At 44.4% G+C, this 26,851-nt stretch overlaps 1 protein-coding gene across 1 annotated transcript in view; it reads left to right on the top strand.

Moving 5' to 3' along the window:
* LOC147730242 (multidrug and toxin extrusion protein 2-like) overlaps nucleotides 1-26,851 on the top strand; it is an 832,471-nt gene that overhangs the window by 606,191 nt on the left and 199,429 nt on the right. Inside the window, exon 15 of the mRNA XM_086955003.1 lies at nucleotides 13,104-13,198. Coding sequence (XP_086811129.1) covers nucleotides 13,104-13,198 — 95 coding nt within the window. The remainder of the gene's footprint in view (nucleotides 1-13,103; nucleotides 13,199-26,851) is intronic.

Genomic DNA, 26,851 nt, shown 5'->3' with positions numbered 1-26,851 from the left:
GTGTTCTCCGCGGAGGTCCCCGAGTTTGATCGCATGCCTGCCAGTCCCCTCCCCTTCCCTCTCATAGCGTAGTAGCTCAGACTCTATGCGGGACAAAGAGGTCGATACCTGCGAGCGAATGTTCCACGTGGCACCTATGCAGTGCCCGGGGATAGTCGCCTTGTGGGCATCCCACTTCACCAGGGGGTCGCTTGCCAAGTCTTCGTTTTCCTCAAAGTAGGCCAGTATAGCTGAGCCCAACGAGGACCTAAACTCGGCGTCCTCCTGTGCCGCCGGTTGCAACTACCACGTGGGTACCGGAGTTCGGTCCGCTCCCCAGCTGAGCCGGAACCACAGGGGGTTGTGAGCCGAGTGTGTTCTGCCTAGGTATTCCGACTCAGTCAGAAGCGGAAGTAGAGACTGGGAGCCCACTATTCGGTCCAGGCGGATATGTAGTCCGACGAGTAGTATGAGTATATTTTGTCAGTAGGGTGCTGTCCCAGTGTGTTAACCAGTCCCGCAGAGCCTGCACTGTTGATGTCACTGTCGCTGCCCAGAGGGGCGGGAATGATCGATCTAAATGTGTGTCAAGGACCATGTTAAAGTCTCTGCCCAGCAGCCAAGGAAGGCCCATATAGTGCTGGAGGACAGGATTTAATGACTCTGAAAAAGCAGGCTGATCCGTGTTGGGGGCATATATGGAATCTAGAAGCACCTCCTGCCCGTTGAGCTTTTCTCGCACTAGAGAGTACCTCCCCTCTGGGTCTATCTGAGTGTTGGTGCATATAAATGGGACACCTGCCCTTACCCAAACCAGGGTACCCCGCACGTGCGCTGAATAAGTCGTACCGTGTACCTGCCCTCTCCAACGTCTATGGAGGCATCCAGCTCCACTCGGGACATATGAGTCTCCTACAGGAGTGCTATCCCCACCGCATGCCTCTGCATGTAGGCGAAGACAGAGTACCGGCGTCACAGAGTGTGCATGCCTCGGATGTTCCATGTCATGATATTGGTGCATGCCATAGTCTGAGTCGTAGTGTAGACAACAAAGTTTACCACAATGGAAGAGCCCAACAGGTAGGTGATATTCGCATATTTTATTTGAAGGCTGCAAGCAGATTTAAAAACCAACGTCCTCCTTTTCTCATCGCCAGACGCGTTTCGGATATTACTCCTTCCTCAATGGCGAGTGCGTGCTGAACCCAAGACAGGATAATGCAACCAGGTGTATTCATATTGGCCTGGCCCCGCCCAGATGGGCGTGGTCCCTCTCACGGCATCATGGTATTTGCAGTTGCATTCAGTAAAACCTCTAGTGAGTCCGTCTTGAGGTGCACCGTAAAGCCTTCAATTTAAGCCACAGTGGGATGAGGAAACGTTCATTTCTGCAATCCAAATGCCTTTTAAAGTCTCCAAAAGCGCTCTACCCCCATTCATCGGTGACGCTCGGTAGCATCTCCTAGGGTCCGCTGACACGCGGCGGGGCTCTTCCGCGGCTTGGCAAGCCGCTAACATGAATCCACAAAGTTTACCACAATGGATTGCAGAAATGAACGTTTCCTCATCCCACTGTGGCTTAAATTGAAGGCTTTACGGTGCACCTCAAGACGGACTCACTAGAGGTTTTACTGAATGCAACTGCAAATACCATGATGCCGTGAGAGGGACCACGCCCATCTGGGCGGGGCCAGGCCAATATGAATACACCTGGTTGCATTATCCTGTCTTGGGTTCAGCACGCACTCGCCATTGAGGAAGGAGTAATATCCGAAACGCGTCTGGCGATGAGAAAAGGAGGACGTTGGTTTTTAAATCTGCTTGCAGCCTTCAATTAAAATATGCGAATATCACCTACCTGTTGGGCTCTTCCATTGTGGTAAACTTTGTGGATATATATATATATATATATATATATATATATATATATATATATTGACACTCCCACAGCGCACCGCACAAGCCAGCACTCTCCAGGAGAAAAACGACACCGGATTCAGTAATAGATGCGGCAGAGTTTTTTTCTTTTCTTTTCATCGTGTCAAGGGTGCCGCGATCTGACGCGTTTCAGCGAACCTGCCGCCTTGCTCACCAGAGCATATATATATATATTTAAATAATTGTTTTTATTATTTTATGCAAATAAATACAACCTTTAGAATCATACATATTTCAAAGAGGGAAATCTGTATTAAGCAAACACCCCTGCTCAATAAGCCGACTCATGGAAAAGAGAAATTTTCTCAGCCATGGAACCCACCTGGGCATCACATTTCTCCGTGATGATCAAGCCACACACCCATGTTATGTTTGGTGGCACAACCTATCGATGTATACACTATCTACATCACCTGCGTGGTAGTAGTCCATGTCTCACCTCAAGTCTGCCAATGAGGGAGGAGAGGCCTCGGACCATGTATATCGCTTTGCAATCAGGAACCCCAGGGTACAGGGGTTACATTTGTTATTTTTTATTACAAGCATGTGCCAAAAAATCAAAAGAAAACATAACACCATCTAAACGTAACTGTCCTATGCTTGCAATGAACATTTGATATTAAAAGAAAATCACTGAGTGGCTGTTTTACTAGTAATGCTTTTTAGGTCTTGCGCCTAGCGTTGCAGTGCGCAGCATTGTCGCGCAGTGCGAGACCTCATGTAGGGGATTCTGAAAGCTGACCACACGCTTGTGCGTGTACTTTTACTTTTGCTGGCTGCAATTGGCTTCAGTGTACGTTTAAAAAAAAAAAATACAGCACACAATTGGGTAAAGGCGGGCGCATGTCCCGACTCTGCTCCGCCCACTTTCCATTGGTGTTTGTTACGCGCAGCAGTGCGCGTTCACCTCGCTGCCGCGCTCCCTCGCCCCGCTCCTCTGTGGTGCTTGCGTACCACTAGTTTCGATTACCGCCCGCTCTTCTGTGGTGCGCGCACACCAATGGTTTATTTGGTTACTTCGAAGCAATTAGACTAAGCACTGAACAGCAGTTATTTTTTAACATAACTTGTGCCTGGTTTGGAAAAATAGCGGCATGAAACGCGATTTAACTGAAGACTACATTGACTATTCGACAGCATATAACTCATTCAATAAGTCAGAGAACTCCAAAAAAGCTTGACATTTTCAAAACAATCTACTTAAACCTACATCTTTACACCAAAATAATCCCTTCAATAAGCACACGTTTCTTTCATGTTTCTATGTGAAGGAGACTGTGAAAGCTTTCTCAAAGCAATCATCCCACCAGCTACAAAAAATGAGACGTGATGTTTGACAGAAGTGTTAACCAGCTGTTCGTGTGGGAAGGGTGACTGCGCAACAAGGTGCAAATTATGTCGTTATGCAACGCTCTCCGGCAAATAATGCAACCAGCCCACTCGCGCGAGTTGAACACCAGTTACAGTAATTCAGATGTCCTTGCCGATGGGATGCGTAACTTTCTGATCCCGACGAGCGCCATTACCCAAATAATACATTCAGGTGACTCACGAACGCTTGTGAACGATGGCCCTGCGTTTTTGAAAACAAAGAGAATGGCTTTGGTTTTACAGGAAGCAAATATGTACACGTTGTGTGGGAAAGGTATGAAGGTTTGGCAAACCGGAATGCCACAGGAATGCAGTGACTTCTACGCATGTGGGCTGCAGTTTCGAATTTACCTCAGATTAACAGTGTTGAGTCATTAGTAATAACTCATTAGAGCATGAATATTTCCCATGATTATCTTCAACTTCCCTTGCAGCACTCTTAGTTGCTTTTCACCACAGAATAAAGTCATGCACGCGTTTGTTCAGGAACACCCACCTCATATACTCCAGTGCACTCTGCAGGTACGCACCGTTGGGCAACTGCCACATGGCCCCATTTTTGGTCTGAGTCAAACAGAGGTATGCCTAACAATATGCATGAGTGCACGTTACGTACCTTTTAATCATTGGCTTTCTTCGACCAGCCTCTTTCAGCAATTGGGTTGCGACTTTCAGTCACGTTTTCCCTGCGACCACTGGTGTGGCTTTCTCTCGCCACCTCTTATTGGCTATCTGAGGTTATCCTTTCACCGCTACGCTTGTGCTTGTATGTTCTGTATGTGGGACTACGTTACGACTTTATTCTTCTGTCTCCTGCTTGCTCTTTGCATGTGTCTCGCTTTCATGAGCAAATAAATGTTTTAGCGCACAAATCCTAGACCTGTTGGCTTTGCCAATGTTTTATGTCAGAATGACTTCCAGCCTCGCTAGTTTTCAGTTTGTACCACTAACTGCTGGGACATGTAGTTTCAATTTTCCCTTTATAATTGAGCCCGCACAGCCCAAGACCCCGTGGGATTGACTAAAAACCAGGATTGCTTTAATCTAGTAATCAGCCATTAGGACCGACTGGCTGCCACTGACATGAGCTGGAACCGATTGAACCTGTGACCCTGCTTACATTTTGATTCTGTGGAATACAGAGCTTTAGGCTATTGCAATTTGTAGTAGACCTAGAAAAGGTGTGGGAAGAGTGCTCAAGTAACCACAGCACAGGTCTGAGGATGGCCAGCTAGTCCTAATTTTTTGCTTACATTACGTTGCATTCTGGTACATACAGTTTTCTTTTTGCGAATAGATGTGAGCCAAAATGCCAGGTCACAGTAGGGTAAGCAGGCAGGAGCAGGAGGGCTGGGATCATAGAAAGCAGATGAAACACAAATACCCATTGGGAACTTTGAATTTTACCTGCACGTTGCAGTGAAAGTTGTTTCCACACTTTAAAACTCCTCTTAACATGGATCTGTGTGCTCGTGCATTGTAATTGAAAGGGGTGGTCCAAAAATTCAGATGGGCCTCTCTGGTTTAGGCACAACCCACAAACATCCTTTGTGTTCTAGTTAAGGGTGGGTCTAGACGGATAATTAAGCACTGAATGTATAGGTGGTGGACTCTCGCTCCACTACTAGTTTCATATATTTTAACAGTCTGGATGTTAGTGGTAACATATGTTACAGCCCGACTGAGCATGATTTACTGGTGGTAGTTAGACTCACATATAAGGATTTCTAGCCTACTGCTGATATGCACGGGTGCTTGCAAATGTTTGACAAATTCATAATGGCCTACTTGCCTAGATTTATGTGTGATAACTTAATCCCTGCCGGGCTTTTTGGCCAGCAACACTCTGCATTATGGGAAATGTAGTTTAGCTATAACTGGGGCTTAATGTTTGTGATCTGGAAGCTGCTCTTTCAAAACCCCCGGACTGGCTGATGGCGCCTTACATCAAATGTAAGTATCCAGAGCTCTCAAGTTTGCCACTCCGGACTGGCTGATGGTGCCTTACATCAAATGTAAGGATCCAGAGCTCTCAAGTTTGCCAGTTCGATGTGTGAATAGCTCATCCAGTCCACGTTTTGGTATTTGCCCTCTGTGATTTGCAGTGCCGGTGAGTCAATTACAAAATCAGGACTACAAAGCACAGAATGCACAGAAAAACCGGGGCAGGAGAAGCTACCTGGGACCAGGTAAATTCAATAGCTCTGCAATTAGTGTGCATGTGTGTATGTGACTTTATTAGTGATGGAGGTATCTTGGAAACTATTTTGCTGCAGCATTCAAAGTTATTATTCATGGTTTCGAGAAAGTAAGCTAAAACTGAGTCTTAAAGAGTGGAATTCTCAGGGTGTCCTGTTAACTAGTAATCCTTTCAATGTCTAGGGCTTTGATAGGATTTTGTGACTTTTCCTATAATAGAAAAGTCTAACCTACAAGACCCCTTTCATAATGGTGAAGGTGAATAACTGAGACGATGAGTCTTGTGAAATGGGGTGGTTGAGTGCTATTTCAAAAACTTGGCATATATCAATGCTGATAAATATTTTTTCAGACATGTCTTTAGTTATCCTCAGACCTACAGCACTGGAAGAACAGTACTGCCTCGTACTACATATTATTTTATTTCTCCCACAAAGAGTCTTTTCCATGATTCTGCCCTGTCTGCAAGTGCAGAAATCCCCTTCCTCCTCTTGAGGAGATCAAAACAGCAGAGATTCTCAGAAGGCTTTAGATTGTAAAAAACCTGAATAAAGTACCTCACTCTCAAGGCTCTGTGCCGAACCTCCTGACACTTGCCAAAGATCATTTAATGGTACAAAAGGGGGTGGTGACGGATGGAGCATCTGAATCAATCAAACACTCACACCCAGTCAAAAGATTTGGGTGTAATCCATCACTGTTCTTTAGCCCACTCTGCCACCCCAGTTCAGACATGGCTATATGCAAATCAGTCTGACCCTGTGCCTCATGGGAACAGTCCAGCCCGAACTGTCAAGCCATGTCTTCCCTGGACTGGAAACAAGCTTCCGAGGACCGGTTTCTGGCATTCCAGCCGTCTTCAGCCCGGCTTGCTTGAATCCAGTGGCAAAGTGAGCAAGGGACTCACGTCTGAGCATACCCTGCCACACTTATGGCGGTCAAAAGCGGTACAAAAGGGGGTGGTGACGGACGGAGCATCTGAATCAATCAAACACTCACACCCAGTCAAAAGATCTGGGTTTAATCCATCACCGTTCTTTAGCCCACTCTGCCACCCCAGTTCAAACATGGCTATATGCAAATCAGTCTGACCCTGTGCCTCATGGGAACAGTCCAACCCGAACTGCCAAGCCATGTCTTCCCTGGACCGGAAACAAGCTTCCGAGGACCGGTTTCTGGCATTCCAGCTGTCTTCAGCCTGGCTTGCTTGAATCCAGTGCCAAAGTGAGCAAGGGATTCACGTCTGAGCATACCCTGCCACACTTATTGCGGCCAAAAGCTGTACAAAAGGGGGTGGTGACGGACGGAGCATCTGAATCAATCAAACACTCACACCCAGTCAAAAGATCTGGGTTTAATCCATCACGTTCCACTGGAACGACATGGCTTGGCAGTTCGGCGCTGGACTGTTCCCATGAGGCACAGGGTCAGACTAATTTCCATATAGCCATGTCTGAACTGGGGTGGCAGAGTGGGCTAAAGAGCGGTGATGGATTAAACTCAGATCTTTTTGCTCATTTCCATTGGCCTGTTGTGGTCTTATTAATCAATGTCTTTTTTTGTGCCACCTTGTGAGAGTAGAAAAAGGCTGCACTAGTACAACAACTTTCAGTAGTACAGCCATTGTTCGAGAGGCAAGAGATTTACATTTTCTCAATCACTTTGGAAAACAATCAAATATGCAAAATTACAACACTGAAAATGGCAAGAAATTTCAGAAACAATACCTTTGGGAAATGTAGGTGGACGAGTAACTTTATATTGATGTGTATGAATGAAACTATAATAGTAAACAAAATTGAACTTCTGTTTTCTAGAGACATGACCTATATAGGATAAGATTGATCACAATGCAATACATTTATCATAGAATTAAACATGAGCCAAGGCCTTTTAGTAACTGAAGTGTCAAGAAGATTAAAAAATATATGTTTTGGCAAATGTTAAGGGAGCTTGCAGGTAGAAACACTATCACCTTATCTGCTACAAATGATCCAAGACCATCTTACATGGACAGATAACAGTTTTGCTTCCTTGCAGTTAGACATGATTGACTTGACAGCAGATGAGTTAAAGATTTTTATTTAAAAAATTCTTAAATAGAACTAGAAAGGGCAAGTGACTTGGAAATAATAATGTTACATGAAAGCGTGCCAGAACTATTAATGGTTTTACCAATTAGATTCACACATTAGACCCAAATTTGAAATATAATAGGACGCGCAATATAGCCCCCTTTTTCCAGGCGGTACGTGAGGAGACGGCTGTATGGTCCCACCTTCCCTCATCAATATACGTCCGGTCCGCTATTTTAAAAGTGGTGTCCAATGCCGCGCTTGCTTTATAGGCTGCAGAATTTCCCATATCCTATCGATCTGGCGTGGTTTCTTCAAATCAATGCGCTCCTAAATAGATTCCTCTGGGGGGGAGGGGCGATCCAGGTGGCTCTAGTGACCTGTATCCAATCGACCTATTGTGGTGGCATTGCAGCAGCGGATGTACAGGCATATTATTGGGCGTCTCAGCTCTTAGTCCTCAATGAATGGTGGTACAACCCTCAAGTGGATCCGGCCTATGCAGTGGAGCGGCTCTTCCTGGCAGAATACCCGCTATTGGATCTCTTATACTGTAACTCGTCCTTGGAGGCTCTTCCCCTGGCCTGCCGCACGGTAATTCAGGTCTGGAATGTATGTCCCGGTCCATGGGCTGGTGGGGCATGCTGACATGCACGACTCCCCTTTGGCGGGGCACGCACTCCGGCCCGTCTCCATTCTATCCGGATTTCATAGATGGGATACTATAGGCATATCTACATTAGGGGATGTGATGCGTGGGTCCACACCTAAACCATTTCAGAGGCTGCAGGAGGAGTTTGGCCTACACAAGTCTCAGTTCCATAAGTATCTTCAGCTCCGCCATGCCCTGTCCCCCTGATAAAACACCTTAAGTCCTTACCCGAATTCCACCCACTAGAGGGCCGACTCTTAATGGGGGATCTGGGAGGACACAAAATCCGCCAACTATATAAAACTCTGACCACGCACTCCAAGACGAGCATACACCGGACTAAGGCAGCGAGGGAGGTGGATTTACCGGCCCCAACTGACAATGATTGGACCCAGGCCCTTGCCAGCCCCAGGTATGCTGCCGTCTCCTCTAGGTACAGGTTGATTCAGTTAAAGTATCTTCACAGAGTGTATTACACAGGCCTTTGCCTTTGGAAGATGGGGGCTATTCAGTCCCCTACTTGCCTCCGTTGTAATTCTGACAATGGCTCCTTCCTCCACAAGGTCTGGATTTGCACTGCACTACAACACTTTAAACACATTATAACACCAACATTAAAACGAGTATGAACCACAATCTTATTACTGGGAAAACAAGTAGCTGGTATGTAAAATTAATATAAAAATATATAGTTAAAAAGCACACTTTGAACCATCTTTGTCACTAAGGAGGCAGGAGCTATTTTTAGGCAGATGTGAGCAATATGCCCAGGCTTTTTGAGTCATTGGGAAATGTGGTCTGAATGATTCCCAATCCTGTGTGCTGTGGTGGAAGAAAGCAAAATGTGGATAACAGTTTAAATTGAACAAAGAATGAAGCCCACTGTATTGTATGATTTTTGGGGGGGAAAAAATAATGTGGTGCAAGTCTTTAACGCTAGACCTAAAAATAACTAAAGACCTTAAACAAGGATGTTTACTAGCCTCCTACTATTTTTAGGTCTCGCCTGAGCCAGCGCGAATGCGTTGCTCTACAATACTTTTTGTAAGTGGGCTTCAAAATCTGACAACATGCTTGTGCGTGTGGTTTGTTTTTGCTCAGAGACTATTGGCCTTTGCGTGTGTCTTTCTACGAAAGACAGCACGCAATCGGGCATGTCCCGCCTTTGCTCCGCCCACTGCCTATTGCTTGCGGTTACCCACACAGGCACCATCCGTTTTGAATTCTCGTGCCCAGACGTGTGCGAGATAATTCAAACCAGATGTGCTTTTAGAACGGCTATGTCCCTTGAGAGTCCGCTCAAGCTATGGTAGCTTTTTAATTGTCTGTTGCTGCAAATATGTTCCTCTTAAAATGCTAAACAGGAATAAACCGAGGTACATGAACATATTACTCTGGAATGTCCTTCTACCTCTATATCCCAAAGCAGTTCTTTGCTCAAAATAGGATGCATGGTAAAGTTGTTTAAACGTCCTGTGGGAATGTAATTGTGAAGGTTTCACATATGATCATATTGATCGACGTACACAGTGGTGTGAGCAGGGAGCAAGACAGGATGGGGGACAGCCAGCAAGCAGTGGCAGCCCATCTGTGAGCTGGTCACTTGCAACAGCTACCAATTTCTCTTTGCCATAAGCGAACACTAAAAATGCGGTTTGTTTAAGATTACTCTGGAATGTCCTTCTACCTCTATATCCCAAAGCAGTTCTTTGCTCAAAATAGGATGCATGGTAAAGTTGTTTAAACGTCCTGTGGGAATGTAATTGTGAAGGTTTCACATATGATCATATTGATCGACGTACACAGTGGTGTGAGCAGGGAGCAAGACAGGATGGGGGACAGCCAGCAAGCAGTGGCAGCCCATCTGTGAGCTGGTCACTTGCAACAGCTACCAATTTCTCTTTGCCATAAGCGAACACTAAAAATGCGGTTTGTTTAAGATTCGCATGGTTCGCAATTTGGAAAGCTAAATTTTAAAAAAACATTAAGAGTAACTTTACACACCAATACAGTATAGCACTCAACACAACTTACAAGCTGCTGTCAAAATCCTTAAGTGATTAGCTTTTATTTACCTTACTTTTATTTATACTTTACAGATTTACAATCTGAGTTCTTTTTCAAGCTGGGTAATTAATTTTTTTCAAACTCACCCGGGAACCTCCAGTCTCATGTCACAATTTTTTTTTAATCAAACTTGAAATGGCGTTGAAGCTCAGCATTCGTTTGCTGTCCTCAAATAAAACAAACACTGAGTTAATTGGATAAACAGCCTTGTGTAATCAGTGGCTGGGAGAAGGGCGACAGGAGATACTTGAAATTTAAGAGTGCACGCTCATGTTTTATTAATCAAGTCATTTCCGGCTAACAGAATTACCCTGGGGTGCCAACATCCTAGTTTTGCCGCAAACAGAGAAAATACCATGTCATTGGCTCGTGCCATACCCGCCTCTGCAGAGCTGGGCGTGGGTCTATCTCTCTAAGGGAACCTGACGCGTTTTCAATAATGGATTCATGTTGAGCCAGTTCAGTGATACCAAAGTCCCTGTCAGCATTTCAAATATTTAGTTGATATCTAACTTTGTAACTGAAGGACTGCCCAGAACGCTCGGCAGAGTTGCGTAAAAATTGCATACCTTCCAAAGTCTTCCATTGTATGTTAAATTAAATAGGCCGCTTTGCTAATCCCCTGATAATGAAAATGTTTGTTATCCTTATATTGCACTTAATTGCAGATTCACACTTAGATTGCAAAATGCATTTTCGGAACAGTAATAAGCATTTTAGAACTCCTTAATGGCTACAAATGTTTTAATGCTATATATGGGCAAGTGCTATTGATGGGCTAATCACCACGGTCGCACACAAATTAGGGCCATTATTCTACGGTTGTGCATGCTTGAGTGGAAATGATAGCTGACGATGGCAAAGATGTAGTGAATTCGTAATTCGCACTGTTTTACTTCCAACATTCATTCAGAATTCTTCCTTCTGCTGAAAGTTCTTTACACACATATGATCTGAGGAGAGGTAGTACCTTTTCTCCTGATAAATTAATCTGTAAATCAGTGTCTTTATTTATGAACTGTGGACCTGTAAGTACAGGTACTTCAAAACAGTCCATATCCAGCTGGATTGTCTTTAGCATAGTGTGTTGTTTACCAAAATGCAAGTCAGTCCTTATTGGGTATAAAAAAGCCTGTTACGGTAAGGGTAACACTGTTATTACTGTCTTGTCAAAGGACGTATCCATAGCATAGATCTGTAAGGTTACCATCAATCCACATCTTTATGGGACAATACTGTATTAACTCTGATGCCAGGGTGGGTGCCTACGTCGGTCAAGCCTCATTTAAGTATCTTTTTGGACATAGCTTAATATTTTTTTTTCTTAAACCACATCACGTGGTATGTGCGTGATATTCTACTACGTGTTTATGATGATCCTGCTTCCAGAAGCGCGCTCTCCTTAAATAAGTAGAAGAACAGAATTAGTGGGTTGTGCTTACTTAAAGGAGCAGTACACCACTCTTCCCTCCCCCTCCCCCCCAAGCACCCAGCAGTCTATCTAGCTACATTTCCATGCTTTTCACTCCATTTTCTTTTTTGTAAAAAAGTTTGTGAAAGAGCCTTTCATGTCACTTTTTTATGTAGTGAGTTTAAAAAGCAATTTTTTTAAACACATTGCCCAATATAGCAATACAGCCTGTAATAGGCTGATTCTTTAAAAAAAAAAAGCCATTCTAAAAGAATGATCTATTCATGCTTGTTCTCAAGGAGACCTACGATTACAGGTAACTAGCCCTCCTTGTTGTTCACTATATGCAGAGATCCATAGTATATAATTGGCATCCTGCATTTTTTTGTGGCTATCCTCAAAAATCTCTATAATGATCACACCTCAATGCAGGCGCAATGCCTTCCAGCTGCTGGATTAATACATGAGAAAAGCTGTACAGTGCAGGCTCTTCAATGAATTAGTTGACTACCAGGAGAATCAATGACCGAATCTTCGGTCTTCTGTTAAGAATTAGAAGGATAAAAAAATTAACCCATCTCTGTGCACAGGCAAAGACATAGTCCTGATGAAGACCTACATAACTTAGACCCAATCAAGAGGAGGAGCGTCCTTTCATCAGGAAGTAAATACATCTCATAATGAGAAACAGATACATTAAACTGAGCTATTTATTGAACTTGTCAGTGTTTCCTCATGAGAATTGCGCTCATCGGGTCATGTATTACTTAGTCTGTTACATAAGATTATTTCAATGTATGGAGTTGAGAACTGAATTATGATTTCTTGAATTACAACAGGTTTTTGACTGATTTTTTAATGTTATGTTTGTTTTTAAATTTACTCTCTGTTTATCTGGTGTTCAATACCACCTTTTCAACAGAGACACATAAACATTTGAGATTTGGTTCCTAAGAAACATTGTGATTCAACCTATGGGTCATGTTTACACTTAAAGGTTTTAGCAAAAATATGATTTACAAGCAACTATATAAGAACTTAAAGTAAATCTGTATATTTATTATATGGTTTACTAACATCTGTCAGTGGTTGTCAGATCTATTTGTCTTTGAATCTCCAAAGTCTTGGCCTTTAACTGAGTGGCAAGAAAAATGTACTACTCAAAACCAATGAGGTGCACTCATAAATGGGCGATTTACATCATGCTACCAAACTTGTACCACTTAAACTCTTTCATATCACACCTTTTTCTTGCTCACCTGTCTTTCTCTTGGGTGCCTTCTCTTGTTCTTCTCTTAAATCACTGTATTGCACTAAGTGTCCTGCTGTGTGTCAGGAATGTTAGATATTTGGTGTTTTATGTCTGGAAGTCACATTTCACATTCATATTTTGTTTTCTCTATTTTTGTAGGCCTGTGGTCAGGATTGCTCATCTGTGTTTCACTGCAAGCAGTGTCCTTTCTAATATTTATATTCAAGATGAACTGGACCAAGGTCGCAGAGGAGGTACACCATTATAAGTTATTCTGATGTAATTACTTATCCATTCACAAAATCCATACATGCTGCCACCACCAGTTTCAAAATGGTATTGTTATTAATACTAAATTGAAGGAAATTGATATTTTGTCATTTAAACTGTGCCTTTCTAAGCGGCTGGGGCCTTTGTACCAGCCTGACTGATGCATACTAGTTAGCAACCTGTGTTAAAATGGCATTTGTTGTCTATTTCGTCTCATGATTGCAGGCAAATTTAAGGTTGATCATGAAATTAGCATTTCCAGTAGGTAATGTATTGTTACTTTTCCTGTTCACAACTTAAGATCCTTTGAGACATATTGTAGAATTTGTGAAACCAAATTGTTCTTTTTCCTTTTTCTTACAAAGCATGCACGTTTTACAAAACCAATATTTCACAGTTCAGAATTGGTGTGCTTCTGTCGATAAAATGTAGTTTATGGGTCCAACATTAGACTCTACGTTCTGCATTCACATTGTAGTGAGATAAATTACTATCCTACATCAAATAGATCTTACCAGGGGTTTACAAGTGAAAGTACACTGCATTAGCTAGCTTTTTCGCATGTAGTTTTTAAAAAACTGTTGTTCCGCAAATCTTTGTGTGTCTCATTGACTGCTGTAACTGTCTTCCTGACTGTACTTTTTAGCACTAAGGAACACTTGGCTATGGTACACATTGAATAAAAACAAACATTGGAAAAAAATCTTTGTTGGAAATCAAAGCTTACTGTGAATGAGTGAAATAGGTTATTTCCTGTATTTGCAAGAATATACCTTCACACTAATCCCACATTAAGAGGTCCATTATGCATGTTGCTGAGTTTCCATAGAATGGAGTTTGGGATTGCTTTAGGATTCAGCACAAATGCTTGCTTCCCAGATGGCAAACTTGGCCATTGAAAAGTTCATCTGAAATATATGAGCAACCTTTACCTCTATTAGATTTTCATCTCAGAAATTACTTGATTACTGAACCCTCATTTTTTGCTACATTGTAATACTGGTTTTTGGATTCTGCACACTAGTACACTGCTATCCAGTGGCCAGTGCATGTGCTCTGACCCCTAAAACATGTTGGCATTGGCTGTACTTCTAATTGACATATTTAACTTACCTGTAAGTCCCGAGTATGTGGTGTAAAGTGTATCCAGGACCAGTCAGATAAATGTCACTAGTGGATTGCAAAACATATTGTGCCACTGCTAGATAGACAGTCCAAAACATGACTGCAGGCCTACTAATGTAGCCTGATTGTTCAGTTTTAGAAATACAAATTCAACCTGTTCAAATAATACATTTTGATGGGCCTAAACTATCTTTTGAAATATTAATATGCAATCTTTAAGTAGGCCTTAATGACCAGTAAGGCAAGGTGCATGGTATTTAAAAGTAGGACATGTTAATGGGAAACATGTGCATACAGTGAGAAGGCCGTTACAGCTATTTCCACTGTAGCATGGTTAGTTGTTCCATAAAAAAGCATTGGGATGCATTACTAAAGTAATAACTTTATCTCTGCCTAGGAATCCGCTAAATAGTTCAGTCATAGACTTTTGAAAATGCTTATTACAAAGTCAATTCAGTAGTAACAGTTTTGCAAAAGATATTTTTCAAAAGTCACTTTTTACCTGACTAAAGGCCATAAAAGCCCATTTGCATGAGCTTCCAACTGTCATCCAGGAACTGAATAGCTCCTTGATGAGGATTAAATTGGCTCCAAGAGTTGAGAGAAAGTGTTTGGGTGTGTGAGGTGTCCAGTTCCTTTGATACAATGACCATCTAGGCTGTGCCCAGGAATTTAACTTCAAAGAGGCATAACCTGTCTCATGCAGATGTTGCTGACACATAGGCCATCCTCTCTTTGTCCCTCTAGCTAATGAGGCACCAATCCCAGTTTGAGAGGAGTTGCCCCAAGAACCAGTTTTGAGTGAGGATGGGTTGTTAATTTCACTGACCACACCACTAAGGTGGGTAAAGGAGCTCTGCACATGGGAAGAAAGGTTCTGTCATGTTGGATGTAGGTAGAGAGGGACACAGTAGGATTGATTGCGGTAGGGCTCACAGTAACCGCTGCAAAAGTTGGAAGAGTTACCCCTGGGAACTATTTCCCTGTTGGTTGGGGTGGGGCGGAAGTCACCAACACCCACATTCATGTGACACCTCTGGGCACCCTCTTCAGGGTATTACTTTACCTGTGGAAGACAGAAGAAGGGATGCACCAGCTGTTGAGCATGGACCTGCTCCCACTTGTTTGTACCCTTGATAAAGAAGTGAAATCTTCAGAGTCAGTTGGCTGACCTGCTGTTAAGCTACAGAGACACAAATCCTACCAGTAGCCCTCTTCCCTGAAAGCGGTACAAAAGGGGGTGGTGATGGACGGAGCATCTGAATCAATCAAACACTCACACCCTGTCAAAAGAGCTGGGTTTAATCCATCACCGTTCTTTAGCCCACTCTGCCACCCCAGTTCAGACATGGCTATATGCAAATCAGTTTGACCCTGTGCCTCATGGGAACAGTCCAGCCCGAACTGCCAAGCCATGTCTTCCCTGGACCGGAAACAAGCTTCCGAGGACCGTTTTTCTGGCATTCCAGCAGTCTTCAGCCCGGGTTGCTTGAATCCAGTTGCAAAGTGAGCAAGGGACTCACGTCTGAGTATACCCTGCCACACTTATGGCGGGCAAAAGCGGTACAAAAGGGGGTGGTAATGGACAGAGCATCTGAATCAATCAAACACTCACACCCAGTCAAAAGATCTGGGTTTAATCCATCACCGTTCTTTAGCCCACTCTGCCACCCCAGTTCAGACATGGCTATATGCAAATCAGTTTGACCCTGTGCCTCATGGGAACAGTCCAGCCCGTACTGCCAAGCCAGGTCTTCCCTGGACCGGAAACAAGCTTCCGAGGACCGGTTTCTGGCATTCCAGCCGTCTTCAGCCCGGCTTGCTTGAATCCAGTGGCAAAGTGAGCAAGGGACTCACGTCTGAGTATACCCTACCACACTTAAGGCGGCCAAAAGCGGTACAAAAGGGGGTAGTGATGGACGGAGCATCTGAATCAATCAAACACTCACACCCAGGGTCAGACTGATTTGCATATAGCCATGTCTGAACTCGGGTGGCACAGTGGGCTAAAGAATGGTGATGGATTAAACCCAGATCTTTTGACTGGGTGTGAGTGTTTGATTGATTCAGATGCTCCGTCCATCACCACCCCCTTTTGTACCGCTCTTCCCTGAAAGAGCACAGCTTACCAGTTTTTACTAGACTTACCCTTGACCTTGCTGTTGGCTTCTGTTGGTGTGAGTGCCCAAGAACTGTTCTGAGGTCCTGGAACCCATGCCTGGCATCAGAGTGTACTTCTCCTACCTAACCCTAAAAGTTAGGACTTAAAAACCTTTTACTAAATTTCTGCCTGGGACCAGCATTAGCCTGCCAATCAACCAGCCAAGAATGCATTGCCAATGTGCTAACTTTGTTGCAGCTCCTGCTACATTTTTGTTCCCAGCAGAAAATTCGATTCAGCTGGCCTGACACTTACCTGACTGACGACTTTAAACCCTCTTCAGATGCAGCCTTACCCCACTTAGTAAATCCCACGTCTTGAATTGAGTCTAACTCTGAATGTAGAAATATTCACTATGGCTGATGCCTAGCAGCATCAGATCAACATGGCCGACTTCCTGTGCGCAAGATCTGAACTTTTTTCCGCTAGGAGCTTTTCCTCCCTTTGATGTTGGTTTCACCAAGACCGCCTTCTTTGTCAACTTGTTGTCGTTGAGCTTGTCCTCAGATCCAGCCTGTAGCTTTCCCCGGTTGAAGACTCTACCTTCTTTGAAATGTTCTAATTGTGACAGTAACTCTCTTATCAGAACAAATTCATCCTGTATATCTGACCTGCGTTCCCTCGTCGTTGGCCTTCAAACTTAACCTTGTGCTGGTCTAGCGCGACCAGCTGCCCGGAGTTGGCATTTTTATTTAAAATGTTACAAATCCATGTAATTGATTTCCTCCTATTGGATTTCTGTCACTTTGTTCATTTAATTATTCTCAATTTATATACATTTTTATTGGGTCGTCTATTTTTAAGCGATTCTTCTAAACGCTTTACACATTTCTTACATTAAGATTCAATAATAGTTACATTACTTGGGTTGCACTACAATCCACCCCAAGTAATAATCCACTTCCAGACACTGGTTATAAAGTGTGGGCACCGAAAGTGGTTTCATGATGTTAAATATACTTGTCATTTAAAGCTACATGTAAAACATCAGAATCCCCCCATAGAGTAATTACCCGTATTTACAACAATATGTAACACGATGCCCCCTGACGAATCCAAAAGCTCTGCAGGCGTAGATTAATGAGTTGCCAGAGCCAGTTACGGACGAACAATGGGCCTACTGTTGTAGCCAACTCACTGTCCTCTCACCCAACGACCGACTCTGCTTAGTACATTTTAAAAATCTCCATCGCTTTTGTAGAACCCCAGTTATCTTAAATAGTATAGGTCTAAAAGAAGAGGATGGCTGTTGGAGATGTGGTGCTGCGGCGGCCTCGTTCTTGCACATGGCGTGGAGCTGTCCTCCGGTGGCGACGTACTGGGCCAGCATTTTTTCTAACAATACATGAGATCATTGGTACACAAGAGGTCCCAGACCCTATCCATGGAATACTAGGATACGTAAAAGGCACGCCGGTTGGAAGCCGGAAGCTACATGCAATGCTGCTTCTATTCGCTAAAAGATGTGTAGCAATGCAGTGGGGGAGGAAGGGTACCCCCAGCATAAAAAATGTTTACGTGATGTCACATTCAGGCATACGCAATTGACCACGTTCTGGGAAATGATGCCATCCGCGTCAAGACCTAAAGATATATGGGAACCTTTTCTGTCTTGGGCTCGAGAGAAACAAAGGGAGAGGGTGGTGGAACAGTAGATAGCAGGAATTGCTCGAGCTGAAGATGTAGAGCTTGAGGGAAATAGTAGTCAGAGAGATGGGGGATTAACACATGTGGAGGAGGTGGAAATAAAGTAATATACCTGTTGTGGGAGATAGGATATGATAGGTGTGATTGGACTAACGTCAAGATGTTATTGCTATAGTTCGGGGTACCATATTGTTTCGGATTCTAAGGCTATATTCTGGGTAGACTGCAGATTACATGTTTACAGTGAAAAGGGGCAAAGGCATACATGTATTTTTTCAGTTGTTATAATGGGCGTACTTGATTGTACAAAAATGAAAGTACCGATTGGCATGGTATGTTCTTTGTATTGTTTCTTATATGTTTAAAAATCAACATACACAATAAAAAAGTATATAGATAATTGTCATGGGTGGGGGGGGAGAAGATGATATACTTGTGCATTGGCAAAGTCATCCCCTGGCAAAACTGCCATTATTTATATATTCCCTAATGTGTACTATTACTCTGAGTGCTATGTCTAATCTTGAAACAAGAAATCCAAAGGTGCCTGCAATCGGTGCAGTGTAGGCTAAGGAAGTCCATGTCCCAACTTCCGAATGATTTCAATTGGGCCGCAAACACTAAGGCCCAGAATATGAGTTTGGCAGTCTTGCAATGGGCTGCCATGCCAGCGCCCCACTGCAAGACTGCCAAACCCTTAGTCAGACCACCTGCCGGATTCAAACTAAAATCCAGGCCGGGCAGACCTGCTTTGGAGGCCCCTAGGGTGTATATCTTAGGTACATAGGTGTGTCTAAAACAACCACCGCAGTGAGACCGCCAGCATATTGCACCCTCAGACCACTTTGCCACCGCCACAGGATCAAGGATCGTACTAAGACTGGCGGACCACCAGTCTGGCGGTCAATCAATCTATCAATCAGTACTCTTATAAAGCACGACTACTCACCCGTGAGGGTCTCAATGCACTGGGTTCTGCAGTTGAGTCGAAGAGTCGTGTCTTGAGGTCCTTCCTTAATTGTGGTAGTGATGAGTGATGGCGATTGTCTGAGGTGCAGGGACAGGGAGTTCCAGGTCTTTGCTGCAAGGTAGAAGGATCTTCCTCCAGCCGTGGTCTTGCGGATCCGTGGGTTGTTGGCCAGGGCTAGTTGGGAGGAGCGGATATGTCTGGTGGGAGTGTTGAAGAAGAGGCGGTGTTTGAGGTATGCAGGTCCGGCGTTTGAGAGGGCTTTGTAGGCATGCCTGAGAAGTTTGAAGGCGATTCTCTAGTTGACAGGTTGCCATTCAAGGTATCACAGGTGGCCGGTGAGGCGGACCCCCACCGTGACTACAGCGGTCCGATGGACTGCCATATTTGTTATCAGGCCCTAAATAACTTACTACTAACCCCTTAGTAAGCACGTATATATTTTCAGCATGTCATAATCTTATATTTAGTTTGAACCCACATGCCAAATGACACAATGAAGCAGCCCCTTGTTAGAAAAAAGATGCTTGTACTCTCCAGTAACTTCTTGGGTAATTTGTTGTCCTAATTTGACACTGTATACAAAAATGGTTACCAAATTGATTAATCACTGAAGGTACTCCATTATCCATCTTACGCCTGACTAATGCAACGTCTACTAGTACGAGAGCGGGTCATGTCTGCTACGTTATTATATGTCACTTTAAACATTTAAAACCCAGATGCTTGATTGCTTTTGCTCACACCGAGGCTGTGTCCTAAATATGGCTAGCATTTTCCCAAGATGTCAATTCTTTCTTTCTCTATTTTTTATCCAGCAGGTGCTTTTTTTATTAATCAGGTTGCCTTCCACCTCATTTAAACTTTTACTTTAGGCCAAATGTTTTGAGGAATGTGGATGATGTCAACCTCATTGCTTGGAAGCGAACAATAATCCTTGAGCCAAATACCTCCATTCATTTTGCAAACCGTTATGGCCCTATCAAAAAGTTGAGTACCAGAATGAATCTGAATGTGCCAGAATTTCCTTGACAATGGAAGGTCCTGGTTCTAATTTGTATGAATATGTCCTAGATGAAAATGCAGTGCAGGCAAGATCTTCTCTCCCAGTCCAAAGTAGTATACTCCATCATAACTTACATTTAGTGAACTGGCTTCTGAATGCTACCAGCTTGAGCATTCGTCTTCCTCTAGGCTGCATGGAACTCCTCCATCTGCCTGGTCATCATCTGATATTACATATTTTATATTAAAAACAGCTTTGGACTATACCATTTCCCACTGAAAGGCAATGTTCCCATACCTGGCGTGTCATGCAGTTTGGTGCTTACTTTCCCTCCATGTTAAAGAACAGTAGATTTTTCAGCACCCAGGCTAATGTGCTGCATAGCTAAATACATATAAGGTCCCAAAGGCGAGACTGATGGCATTGCAAATGCTTGTAAATAATAGCTTTCATTTATCGTAGGGTTGTGAGCGGACATCAGACTCGAACCGGGATCCCCAGCTCACGAGTCGGCAGCTCTCACCATTGCCGTATCCTTTTCCTAGCCTTGTTTTAGGGTTCAGTACCTCATGTGAACTAAAGAGGTCTCACGGGACACAGTGACAACCTGTGGTACTGCACCCTCACAACACTTGTTGTGTTATACTTCTTTCCTGGGCCATGGGACAGGAGCTGTGCGGGAGGCAGGTAGCGGACTTCTGGCGTTTTCACATGGTAATCTGATGGCGTGGCCACACTTTCTAATAGACTTCTGCACATCAGCAATTAAAATTGCTGCATAACTAATAAACTATAAACGTCACAGATACATTCACTTATCCACTTGTCCACTCATAATTGATTTGCGGCGTACTTTCACTTGCTTAAGCTCTAAGGCCTCGCTGCCGTGGTGCGTGCAAGCACGATTTCCTAGCACTTTAAAGTTGAGAGTGCAGCCAGCTTTTGGGCCTCCTTGGTTCTCCGTTCATTTCTCTAACCCTTAATTTAACATTTGGTCCTGTCTCTTCTGACAGTGCAGTCATAGCTGTCTGCTATGCATGTCCATGTAAAGGCTATATAAAAATGCATAAATACTAATATAAAATGTGACATTATTCAGTATTGGGGTATCTTTCATAGATTCACATGCCTGAATCATTCCCTGTTGTCGTAGTGGGAGTCTCACGGAACATATAACAAAGTAGTAGATAGTAAACAGTACATTCCATAAGCTATCATGGTGATCACCATGTATTCAATAGGCTATTAGCCTCCTTTTACAAAAAGGCCCAAACTCAAAACACAACCAATCATCAGCCGGCACCCTCTTGAACTTTCCCAAGAGAGGCTGAATCCTTCAGATTTTCACCGCACTTGTTTGTAATGGAGTCCAGGGGCGTAACACAGGCCCCCGTGTTGCGGGGGGGCCTCGCGCTCCAGGGGCCCCGCAGGGCCCCTTCACTTACTTCATCTGGTATTGAATGGTTATAGTGCGCGGTGCGCACGGCAGCTTTAATAAATTAAATGGTGCGCAAGGCATGCATGCATGCCCGGGCCCCCGCCGGGCCTCAGAAGGTAATAATGATTAAATGGTGAACAATTTGCGCAACAACAACTGCTGCACAGTGCACATGCGCGCTGAGGGCCCCGTCCGGGGCCCCTGAAGCTCTTAATAAATGGTGCGGGCCCCAGCCGGGGCCCCTGAGGCTTTTAAGAAATGGTGTGCTGCCTCAGCCGAGGCCTCTGACTCTCTCTATAACAAATATGCGAGCGGGCGGTTGCAGTTGCTTTCCCGGACGCATGTGTGCGGTCTTCAGGGAGGGGACAGAGCTGTTGACCAATGCTGTGATCTGAATTTGTCTGTCTCCAGACATGCGTATTGTGCGCACGCAATTAAAAGTGTGCGTGAGGCATGCCAAGAAGAAGACACAGCCGCTCCTAAACCGGACTGTCGAAGTCCGCCACTGACGGCCATCATTTAAATTAATTTATTAGCCCCCGCACTTGCCTGGCTAACCTTGCCCTGCCCCTGCCCTGCTGCCTGGCCGTCCTGCTCGCGCCTAACTGAAGTAAGTCCAGCCCCAGCCCTCAGGTCAGGTGAGTCAGAGTGCGAGCCTTGTAGCAGGAATGTCCGTGGGTGGTGTGGCGACCGGCCTAGCACCCTCTGCTTGGATGAGATGTACGGGGTGTAGAAATATGTGCAAGATTTGGGAAAGCTTTGAGACATGAGACCTGTGACCATGAAGTCAGTGCAGGGAAAGGTGCAGGATAGCGAGAGTCAAGAAGGGCTCCAGGTTGGGAGAGAGTGGGCATGTAGAGGTGTGGGCAGGGAGATAGTAGAGGTCAGAGAGATGCAGCCTGAGAAAGGTATGGAGAAGGAGTTGGCTGTGAAGGGAATTGGCTGACAGAGTGCAGACTAAGAAAGGAACGGCCAGGGAGAAGTGCAGACAGCGATAGCAGACGTGTGGGCAGGGACAGCTGCTGATGGGTGCAGGCTGAGAAGAACTGGTGACAAGGACAAGACAGACTGTGTAGGACGGCAGCTGGCTGAAACATGTGGGCAGTGAGACGACGTTTAAGCAAGGGACGAGCAGGGAGTGGTATGACCAGAGAGTTACAGGCAAAAGACGTGCAGTGGAATGAGCAAACTGCATATTCAGAAAAGAAATGTAATTAATAAATGACTAAAACACTTTATTGTTGAAATGTATCACATACGTAGAGGGTGATGCTTCGAGGTATGCAAGCCTCGTTAGCAGGGTTTCCACATAAGCTGGAATACAAAACTATGTTATTTCCGAGAAAACCTCAAACAAATGTCAGTTTTGGTGCACTTTACATAAGTCGAATTTGCATGCTCCTTTTTTTTTTTAAATTAAAAAGATGTATGTTTGGCTTTTAATTTTGGTTGAGTAGCAAAATCAAAATGTGGAAATCGCAATGAAAAAAAGACCAGAAGCCAGTTTTTGATGCAGATTTCAGAGATCCTGGGTGTGAGATTCTCGTTATAAAACAACACCAACTATTCGGCTCATATTAAATCATCAAAAACATTTATTTCAAGCATTTCTTCCTATCCTATTGTGGTATCCTCAATATGTTCTTATTTAGCAACTTCCAGGGTACACCAATTGAGGAAAGATAAACATGATTCAGAAAAGGGGGTGGTGATGAACAGAGTGTCTGAATTAAGCAGACCACTCTTACCCAGTCCAAGGATCAGGGCTTGATCCATCACCGTTTTTTAGCTCACTGCACCATCCCAGCTCAGAACTTGGCTATATGCAAATTAGTCTGACCCTGGCCCAGTGCATCATGGGAACAGGGCAGACCAAACTTCCAAGCCAATTCTTATACTGGGAAGGAAACAAGCTACCGGGGACCGGTTTCTGGCATTTCAGCCGTCTTCGGCCCGGCTTGCTTGAATCCTGATGGTGCAATGAGCTAGGGACTCACATCTGAGTATACCCTTCCACGCTTATGGTGGACAAAAATGATTCAGAAAAGGGGGTGGTGATGAACAGAGTGTCTGAATTAAGCAGACCACTCTTACCCAGTCCAAGGATCAGGGCTTGATCCATCACCGTTTTTTAGCTCACTGCACCATCTCAGCTCAGAACTTGGCTATATGCAAATTAGTCTGACCCTGGCCCAGTGCATCATGGGAACAGGGCAGACCAAACTACCAAGCCAATTCTTATACTGGGAAGGAAACAAGCTACCGGGGACCGGTTTCTGGCATTTCAGCCGTCTTCGGCCCGGCTTGCTTGAATCCTGATGGTGCAATGAGCTAGGGACTCACATCTGAGTATACTCTTCCACGCTTATGGTGGACAAAAATGATTCAGAAAAGGGGGTGGTGATGAACAGAGTGTCTGAATTAAGCAGACCACTCTTACCCAGTCCAAGGATCAGGGCTTGATCCATCACCGTTTTTTAGCTCACTGCACCATACCAGCTCAGAACTTGTCTATATGCAAATTAGTCTGACCCTGGCCCAGTGCATCATGGGAACAGGGCAGACCAAACTGCCAAGCCAATTCTTATACTGGGAAGGAAACAAGCTACCGGGGACCGGTTTCTGGCATTACAGCCGTCTTCGGCCCGGCTTGCTTGAATCCTGATGGTGCAATGAGCTAGGGACTCACATCTGAGTATACCCTTCCACGCTTATGGTGGACAAAAATGATTCAGAAAAGGGGGTGGTGATGAACAGAGTGTCTGAATTAAGCAGACCACTCTTACCCAGTCCAAGGATCAGGGCTTGATCCATCACCGTTTTTTAGCTCACTGCACCATCCCAGCTCAGAACTTGGCTATATGCAAATTAGTCTGACCCTGGCCCAGTGCATCATGGGAACAGGGCAGACCAAATTACCAAGCCAATTCTTATACTGGGAAGGAAACAAGCTACCGGGGACCGGTTTCTGGCATTTCAGCCGTCTTCGGCCCGGCTTGCTTGAATCCTGATGGTGCAATGAGCTAGGGACTCACATCTGAGTATACCCTTCCACGCTTATGGTGGACAAAAATGATTCAGAAAAGGGGGTGGTGATGAACAGAGTGTCTGAATTAAGCAGACCACTCTTACCCAGTCCAAGGATCAGGGCTTGATCCATCACCGTTTTTTAGCTCACTGCACCATCCCAGCTCAGAACTTTGCTATATGCAAATTAGTCTGACCCTGGCCCAGTGCATCATGGGAACAGGGCAGACCAAACTGCCAAGCCAATTCTTATACTGGGAAGGAAACAAGCTACCGGGGACTGGTTTCTGGCATTACAGCCGTCTTCGGCCCGGCTTGCTTGAATCCTGATGGTGCAATGAGCTAGGGACTCACACCTCAGTATACCCTACCACGCTTATGGTGGACAAAAATGATTCAGAAAAGGGGGTGGTGATGAACAGAGTGTTTGAATTAAGCAGACCACTCTTACCCAGTCCAAGGATCAGGGCTTGATCCATCACCGTTTTTTAGCTCACTGCACCATCCCAGCTCAGAACTTGGCTATATGCAAATTAGTCTGACCCTGGCCCAGTGCATCATGGGAACAGGGCAGACCAAATTACCAAGCCAATTCTTATACTGGGAAGGAAACAAGCTACCGGGGACCGGTTTCTGGCATTTCAGCCGTCTTCGGCCCGGCTTGCTTGAATCCTGATGGTGCAATGAGCTAGGGACTCACATCTGAGTATACCCTTCCACGCTTATGGTGGACAAAAATGATTCAGAAAAGGGTGTGGTGATGAACAGTGTGTCTGAATTAAGCAGACCACTCTTACCCATATACCCTGCCATACCCTGCCACTCTTATAAGTGTGGCAGGGTATACTCAGACATGAGTCCCTTTCTCACTGCTCCATCAGGATTCAAGCAAGCCGGGCCGAAGAAGGCTGAAATGCCAGAAACCGGTCCCCGGTAGCTTGTCTCCTTTCTGGTGAAGAATTGGCTTGGTAGTTTAGTCTGCCCTGTTCCCATGATGCACTGGGCCAGGGACAGACTGATTTTCATATAGCCAGGTTCTGAGCTGGGATGGTGCAGTGAGATAAATAACGGTGATGGATCAAGCCCTGATCTTTGGACTGGGTAGTAAGAGTGGTCTGCTTAATTCAGACACTCTGTTCATCACCACCCCCTTTTCTGAATCGTTTTTGGCCACTATAGGTGTGGCAGGGTATACTCAGACATGAGTCCCTTTCTCACTGCACCATCAGGATTCAAGCAAGCCGGGCCGAAGACGGCTGAAATGCCAGAAACCGGTCCCCGGTAGTTTGTCTCCTTTCTGGTGAAGAATTGGCTTGGTAGTTTAGTCTGCCCTGTTCCCATGATGCACTGGGCCAGGGACAGACTGATTTTCATATAGCCAGGTTCTGAGCTGGGATGGTGCAGTGAGATAAATAACGGTGATGGATCAAGCCCTGATCTTTGGACTGGGCAGTAAAAGTGGTCTGCTTAATTCAGACACTCTGTTCATCACCACCCCCTTTTCTGAATCGAAAGATAAACATGGCAGTGTCTTGCTTATCCATTATGTAGCACCATTACAAGCTAAAGCCAAAATTTCAAATTGGGTATTGAACTTTGATGTACTTTATATATCGCAATTCCAAGTAATTACCGCACCGCCTGTAATTCTCTGCTGGTTTATTTCCGCAGCTAAAACCTGGTGAAAACGTGCAGTAAATATTCATGCTTGCATAATTTGACCTTTGTAATTAATCCCCTCTGGTCAAAGATTAATTTCAGAATATTAGACATTTAAGTACCCAATAAATACCTCATAGCTTGTTGTCAGAATGTACTGGATGCTGTAAATGCATCTAACCTATCCCAAACCCCTGGAATCAGAGGCTATGTTCCATCTGTGTGACCTCACATCCGGCGCAGACGAGGAGACGTTTCCGTCACCTCCAGGCACACATGTATCATCAGGTCTTTCTGGATTCCGTCTGACGCCTGTGGAATAGTCTAAGGTAAGTAATCTGCCGTTCGATTGAGTCTCTACCAGAACAGGCGTTAGCAAAGGTAAGTAACTTGTTTGTTGTTCTGCTTGTTTTATTGTCCTGTGTTTCTTCTCTATTTGGCTTATGAATTCTAAGTAGCATTTTAACTTATTTTCCTAAAATTCTATTTATCATATTTACTAATGCCCATTGCACCATAGTTCTCCTTAAATATTTGCATATATAAATATATTGTATATTGGGAAGATGTATCACCACTTCCCAATACTTGTAAACTAAACCTTATT

This window comes from Lissotriton vulgaris, chromosome 2_1 (assembly GCF_964263255.1).
Source record: "Lissotriton vulgaris chromosome 2_1, aLisVul1.2, whole genome shotgun sequence".
In the NCBI taxonomy this organism is placed as follows: domain Eukaryota; kingdom Metazoa; phylum Chordata; class Amphibia; order Caudata; family Salamandridae; genus Lissotriton; species Lissotriton vulgaris.
Note: the sequence above shows the minus strand (reverse complement) of the source record. Positions and strands in the feature narration are given on the sequence as shown.